Source organism: Rhincodon typus, chromosome 23, assembly GCF_021869965.1.
Source record: "Rhincodon typus isolate 14 chromosome 23, sRhiTyp1.1, whole genome shotgun sequence".
NCBI classification, from domain to species: Eukaryota; Metazoa; Chordata; class Chondrichthyes; order Orectolobiformes; family Rhincodontidae; genus Rhincodon; species Rhincodon typus.
The window spans coordinates 44,945,007-44,953,015 of NC_063354.1; the positions used below are offsets into that span (position 1 = coordinate 44,945,007).

The window sequence follows — 8,009 nt, forward strand, 5'->3', positions numbered from 1 at the left end:
CCCGCTGGCCGGCCACTCACCCAATCGGGGCTCGGTGCCCGCTGGCCACTCACCCAATCGGGGCTCGGTGCCCACTGATTTGCTGATGAGAGACTGGATGGTTTCCTCCTCCTTTCTGGGTTTCGTGGAATTGCCTCCTAAACAGGAGTAAAAATATTGAACAAGTTAGGCAGCAGGCAAAACAGAGCAGAATACGTTACGGACATTAAAGGTTTCCTAAAATAGCAGGATTTCACTGGTTTGTGAACGTTTTTCATAACAAAAATGGGTTCACGATCCAAAATGTTTCAGTCAGTAACTGAACCAATAAGACATCGAGCAACAATGAAAATCTGACACAACACTCTTTTACAATCATGAGAATGTGCTCACGATGAGCTGGTTGTGCCAAATGAGCTGTAAGGCTGAGGCAGGTTCTGGTGTGGGCCTGTATACTGACTGCAATAGATACCTTGAAATGAGCACAGATCTGGTGAGGGACCTAGTCTAGGCTGCACTATTGTATTTTAGTCAAATGGGATGTTAAACCAGGGCCCTGGCTGCCCTAACAGATAAATATAAAACACTCCCTAACCTAACCTGAGGGTAGGGAAGTTCTCCTGGTATCCTGGTCAATGTGCATCTATCAATTAACATCATTCAATTAGTGTCTCTTTTGGCATCAACCACGGTAGATTTTGGAAGTTTGTTGTGTTTAAAATGCCCAGCACATTTCTCACACTAACTGTGACAGCAACTATATTTCAGACATATTTAATTAGCTGAGGGGTATCCAATGGTCATTAAAGAGGCTACAGAATCCTTTGTCACAATTATTATTCCACCACCATATACAACAGCACAAGAGGGTGATGATCATTGGATCCTGACCCAGGGGCCACATTGCATATAAAAGACAATAACGAGTCTGTTAAGAACTTGTCCACAAAGCCACAAACACAGTATGCATTTGGAAAAACCCTGGCCCTACTTCTATCAAGCAGGCAGGGGTCAAATGTCACAGCTCTGGAGGCCACTAATTCTTCCCGGTTACAGGATTTGGTGGTGTGGTTGGTGGGGTGGGAGTGTGTGATTGGTGGGGTGAGGTGGGGGGTTGCGGGGATCTCTACAAAAGAGACGCCTGACGTGGCTGTCAAGCGCTGCACACAAATCACCAAGGAACGGGATGAACAATTTATGGCTGTACATATACTGTGTATTGACCCAGTATTATACAGTGATAGAGCTAACCCCACCAGTACTGTACCCCAGTGTTATACAGTGACAGACCTGTCCCCACCAGTACTAAAGTCAAAAGTCATCATTATACAGCATAGAAATAGGCCCTTCAGCCCGTTATGTCTATGCACACCAACAAACACCAAACCACACTAATCTCATTTACCCGCACTTGGTTTTTGGCCTACCATACCCGGGCATTTTAAGTGCTCATCCAGATGATTCTTAAATGTTGTGGGAGTACCTGCTTTCTCCACCTTCTTTGGCAGCACGTTCCATATTTCCACCACCATCTAGGTGAAAAATTCTCTCAGATCTCCTCTGAACAACTTGCTCCTCACCTTAAACCCATGCCCTCTGGTTATCAGGAAGAGATTCTCACAATCTACACTGTCTATGCCCCTCATAATTTTGCATTCCTCAATTAGATATTCCCTCAGCCTCCTCTGCTCCAGGGAAAACAACCGCAGCCTATCCAGTCTCTCCTTATAACTGAGACTTTTCATCCAGGCAACATCCTGGTGAATCTCCTCTGCACCCTCTCCAGTGCAATCACTTCCTTCCAAGAGTGTGGTGGCCAGAACTGCACACAGTATTCCATCTGTGGCCTAACCAATGTTTTGTAAAATTGTAACAAGACTTCCTTAGTCCCATATCCTATGCCCCTGTTAATGAAGGCAAGCATCCAGTTTGCCGTTTTCAACTTCCTGTCTACCTGTGCAGACACCTTCAGGGATCTATGGACTTGTACATCAAGGTCCCTTTGTTCCTCAGTACACACTTGGAACCTAACGTTCAGTGTGTATTTCCTTCCCTTATTAGACCTCCCAAAATACATCACACCACACTTATCGGGATTAAATTTCATCTGCCACTGCTCTGCCCAATTTACCAGCTAATCGATATCAGACAATAGCCTGAGACCATCCACCTTGCTATCAAGAACAGTACCCATTTTCATATCGTTTGCAAACTTACTAATTATACCTTCTACATTCACATCCCCATTGTTAATGTACATAACAAACAACAAGAGTCCCAGCATCAAACTCCGTGGTACACCGTTTCCCACAACATTCCACCATCACCCTTTGCATCCTATTTGTAAGCTAATTTTGGATCCAGTTTACCTTGGATCCCATTGGCTCTTACCTTCTGGACCGGCCTTCCATGTGGGACCTTGTCAAAGGCCTTACTGAGACTATGTAAACCATATCAAGTGCACCACCCTCATCAGTACATTTAATCACCTTTCCAAAAAAGCTAGTCAGACAGGATCTCCCTCTAATAAATCCATGTCACAATCCCTGATCAATCCCTGCCTTTCCAAGTATTGATTAATCCTGACCTTCAGAGTTTTTTTCCAATAATTTCCTTACCACTGACATCAGACTAACTGGTCTGTAAACTGCCCTTCTTAAACAAAGGAACCATATTCACTATCCTCCAGGCATCTGGCACTTCACCTGTGGCCAGCGAAATATTATCTCCACCAGGCCCCAGCAATCTCCTCCGTGGCCTCCCATAGCAGTCTGAGATACATCTCATCAGGCCCTGGAGATTTGTGTACCTGTATGCCCGTTAAAACACCTAATACCTCCTCCTTATTAATCTTAACGTGCTCTGGAGCCTCACCATCCCAACTGAAATCCTCAGCTACCGTATCTTTCTCCTCTGTGAATATAGAAGCTGCCTATTGAAAACAATGTTGTCTTTTGCCCTTTTAGATGGTGTGGATGAGGGATGTTTCTGCTCCACCGATGTCTGCCTCATCTTCCAGACCGGTTACTACTATCTGTACCCCTTCAATATTGAGTACAGCCTGTTTGCCTCGGCCATGCTTGGTGTGATGTGGAAGAACGTGGGCAGGTTGATTGAGGAACAGGAGCATCCGGCCCAGCTCCAACTCCGTTTCCATGGTCTCTTGCTGGGCCCAAGCCTCGGGACTGCTGAGATCCTGATTGGTCTGGCAATCTTTATTCTCTATGAGGTGGAAGTGACAGATGAAGGAGGAGAGAGCTGGGCTCTGACTGCCTATTATCTCTTTAACATTGTGGCTCTTGCGCTGACATCCATCAGTGCCTTGGTGGGCTCCTGCGTGCACCAGTTTGAGCGAAGGGACAGTAACAGAGACAAGAACCCAGCCAGGCATCTGGACATGGCACTCCTGCTTTGGGCAGCATTGGGCCAGTTTCTCATCTCATACTTCAGCCTGGTGGCGATTGTATCCATCCAACCCTTCGAGCTGCTCAACATCCTGAACCTTCTCTTCTCTATCCTCACCATCGCCCAACACGTTCTGCAGAATGCCTTCATTGCGGAAGGTTTAAGCAGGAAACCATTTGTGGAGGGGAGTCACCCAGATGTCAGGACTTCTAACAGTGACGGTCATGCCAACAACCATTGTGTCCCCGGGGATGCTGTGGGATATTGCATCCAGAACACTCTTTCCCAAATTAGCTCCATCCCATCTGGAATCACCGTTGAGCAGGAAACTGTATCAAGCCATCTGGAGAGTGTGTCCCATATCCAGGAAGATCAGCATTCTGCCCCTGCCAACAGGCTCAGCTCCAAGAGAAGGATACTGAAAGAAGTGTCTGCGTTTTTACTTTTGTCCAATGTCATTGTAAGTTTGAGCACATAAGCTTTTTACAACCTCAGGACGACCAATGACTTTGTTTTCAAAGTGTGGTCACTGTGATAGAGGTGAGGGTTAGCAAGATTTTGTAGGTGGTCATCGAGGTGAATGACCTGTCGATCTGTTTCTGGGGAGGGTTTCTCTAAAGGACAGCTAGCTAAATAATCCTTTCTCACCCTTTCCAGTGATTGGCACTGCCTCCTCCTTTTCAACATAGACTTAGAGTAACACAAGGCCAGGGAGAGGCCAGTCAGCCCTTCTAGCCTGTTTGCAATTTAATGAGGTCATGGCTGATCTATGCCTTAACTCCTCAATCTTCAATCCATTTGCCTTACCCAACAAAGATTGATCAACTTTGCTCATGATGTTTTCTGTAGACCTCAGTAGCATGTTTTAGGGAAGGAGTTCCAGATTTCAGGATGATATGTGTTAGGATCTGTATGTTGAAGAGTACAGGACATGTAGGAAGGAAATGAACTTAAGGAAAGGTGGAGGGGTGGTTCTGTTCATTAATGATGAGATTAGCACTGTAGAAATGGATGACCTAAGCTCAGGAAATCAGAAAGTGTTTGAATAGAAATGAGAAATGATTCATCAAAGACCTCGTGATGTATATGCCTTTTAACAGGAAGTAAGTTTGTACAATGGACGTAAAGACGTATCTTTTTATTTGTCCATGTTTATGCTTGTGAACTGAAATGGGCAAATGTCTGTCTTAAAAACCAGGGATTATGGAAGGGGTTGCTACCGTTTTTAAAGGCAAGTTAGTGTAACTCATTGTGAGTGGTGTTTACACTGCTGCTGTGTTGAAGTAGTGGGCAAAGTTGGTTGCAAACAGGCTGGCACTGGGACAGCGTGCAAAGTGAGATTTGGCCAACATTATCAGCTGATTCGTTTGTGGAGTTGTGACTAATTGTGGATGACAATGACTATCTACCTTTCAACAATGATGTGATTGGCTCCTGGCTTACTGACTAAATTGTCTGTGGGCGTGATACAACCAGAAGCCTTTGAATCTCCAGGAGGGGAGGTGGTATGTCTCTCTGAAGAAGAAAATACCGAAATGGGCTGAAGGAAGCCAGTTTATTTTGTCTCACCAGTTGCCATAAGCTGTTGCTTTTACCAAAAAGTCAGAGAATTTATAAGTTGTGAACCAGTTGCTCTGTGCCTCAAAGAACAAAGATCAAAGAACGATACAGCACAGGAACAGGTCCTTCGGCCCTCCAAGCCTGCACCAACACATTTTGCTCTTCCATACCAAAAATGCCTTCACTTACAGTATCCATATCCCTCTATTCCCTCCCTATTCATGTATTCATCCAGGTGCTTCTTGAACGCTGCTATTGTGTCTGCTTCCACCACCTCCTCTGGCAGCGTGTTCCAGGCACTCACCACCTTTTGTGTGAAAAACGTGCCTTACACATCTCTTTTAAACTTCCCCCCTCACACCTTGAACCTGTGTCCCTTAGTAATTGACCCCTCCACCCTAGAAAAAAGCCTCATATCTTTCACTCTGTCCATGCCATTCACAATCTTATAAACTTCTATCAGGTCGCCCCTCAGCCTCCTGCATTCCAGTGATAACAAACCCAGCCTATCCAACCTTTCTTCACAGCTAAGATTCCCTATACCAGGCAACATCCTGGTAAACCTTTTCTGTACCCTCTCCAAAGCATCCACATCCTTCTGATAGTGTGGTGACCAGAACTGTATGCAACATTCCAAGTGTGGCCGAACGAAAGTTCTACAAAGCTGCAGCATAACTTGTCTACCCTTATACTCAATGCCCCTTCCAATGAAGGCAAGCATGCCATAAGCCTTCTTAACTACCTTATCTACCTGCGCTGCCACTTTCAGTGATCTATAGACCTGTACACCCAGATCCCTCTGCATATCAATGCTCCTAAGGGTTCTGCCATTCACTGTATAATTTCCACCTGTACTTGACCTTCCAAAATGCATCACCTCACATTTGTCTGGATTAAACTCCATCTGCCATTTTTCTGCCCATGCCTCCAACTGATCTATATCCTGCTGTATCCTCTGACAATTCTCCTCACTATCCGTAATTCTACTAACCTTTGTATCGTCTGCAAACTTACTAATTAGACCAGCTACATTTTCCTCCCTATCATTTATGTAGATCACAAACAGCAGAGGTACCAGCACTGATCCCTGTAGAACACCACTAATCACAGCCCTCCATTCTTAAAAGCATCCTTCCATTGCTACACTCTGTCTCCTATGAAAAAGCCAGTTTTGTATCCATCTTGTCAGCTCAGCCCTGATATCATGTGATTTCACCTTTTGTACCAATCTGCCATGAGGGACCTTGTCAAGGTTTTACTGAATTCCATGTAGACAACATCAACCGCTTTTCCCTCATCAATCATCTTTGTCACCTCCTCAAAAAACTCAATCAAGTTAGTGAGGCACGACCTCCCCTGCACATAACCATGATGTCTATCGCTAATAAGTCCATTTGCTTCTAAATGCAAACAGATCTTGTCCCTGAGAATCTTTTTCAATAATTTCCTGACCACCATCGCAAGGTTCACTGGGCTGTAATTTCCAGGATTATCCCTGCTACCCTTCTTAAACAATGGGAGAACATTGGCTATTATCCAGTCCTCTGGGACCTCACCTATGGTCAATTTCCAGCAATTTGTTCTCTTGCCTCCCTCAATATTCTGGGATCGATTCCATCAGGACCCGGGGACTTATCCACCTTAATACTTTTTAAGATGCACAACACCTCTTCCTTTTTAATTGCAACTTGGATGAGAAACTCGACACTCCCCTCTGTGAGACCATCCTCCACCAATTCCTTCTCTTTGGTGAATACTGTCCCAAAGTATTCATTTAGGACCTCACCTACCTCCTCTAGCTCCGCACATAGATTCCCTCCTTTGTCCTTGTGTGGGCCAACCTTTTCCCTGGCTACACTCTTGCTTTTTATATATGTATGGAAAGCCTTGGGTTCTCCTTAATCCTGTTTGCTAACTACTTTTCATTACCCCTTCTAGCCCTTCTAATTCCTTGATTAAGTTCTTTCCTACTTTCCTTATATACATCAAGGCCTTTGTCACTTCCCATCCTCCTAGACCTTATGTACGCTTCCTTTTTCTTTCTGATCAAGGTCATAACATCCCTGATCATCCAAGGTTCATGTAACTCGCCATACCTATCCTTCATTCTTGCAGGAATGTGATGCTCCTGAACTCTTATCAACTGCCATTTGAAATACTCTCACGTGTCTGATGTGGATTTACCCTCAAACAGCTGCCTCCAATTAAAATTCTCTAGTTCCTGTCTAATATTGTTGTAGTTCGCCTTCCCCAATTTAACACCTTCACCCGTGGACTGCTGTTCTCCCTCTCCATGTGTATCTTCAAACTCACAGTATTATGGTCATTATTCCTGAAGTGCTCCCTCACCAAAACTTCACTCACCTGGCCAGGCTCATTTCCCAAAACCAGGTCCAGCATAACCCCTTCCCTGGTTGGACTGTTTACATATTGTGTCAAGAATCCCTCCTGAATGGTACTTACAAATTCTGCCCCATCCAAGCCCCCATCACATAGTGATTCCCAGTCAACATCGGGGAAGTTAAAATCACCCACCACAACAACCCTGCCATTTTTACATCTTTTTAAAATCTGTCTACATACTTTGTCCTCTATCTCCCACTGGCTGTTGGAAGCCTGTAGTACACCGCTAGCATTGTGATTTCACCTTTCCTATTCCTGAGTTCTACCCACATTGCCTCGCCACATGAGTCTTCTGATGTATCCTCCCTCAGTACAGCTGTGAGATACTCCTTTACCAGAAATGCAACTCTCCCACCCCCTTTACCTCCCTTTCTATCACACCTGAAACATCTAAATCCTGGGACATTCAGCTGCCAGTACTGTCCCTCTTTCAGCCAAGTATCTGTAATTGCAATAATGTCACAGTTCCAAGTACTAACCAAAGCTCTGAGTTCATCTACCTTGTCTATTATACTTCTTGCATTGAAACACATACATTTCCAACCACCACCCCTGCTCTTTTCAGTAGTGTTTCCCTGCCTGTTCTTATTCTTAGTAATGTTTGCCTTGGTTCCTACCTCTCCCTCAATTTCTGCATCTAGTGCCCTACTCCTCTAGTTCCC

General features: G+C 44.8%; 1 protein-coding gene across 1 annotated transcript in view; it reads right to left on the reverse strand.

Moving 5' to 3' along the window:
• LOC109923271 (protein HID1-like) overlaps window positions 1-8,009 on the reverse strand; it is a 14,450-nt gene that overhangs the window by 3,917 nt on the left and 2,524 nt on the right. The window contains exon 4 of the mRNA XM_048610782.1: window positions 54-137. Within this exon, the coding sequence (XP_048466739.1) occupies window positions 54-137 (84 nt within the window). The remainder of the gene's footprint in view (window positions 1-53; window positions 138-8,009) is intronic.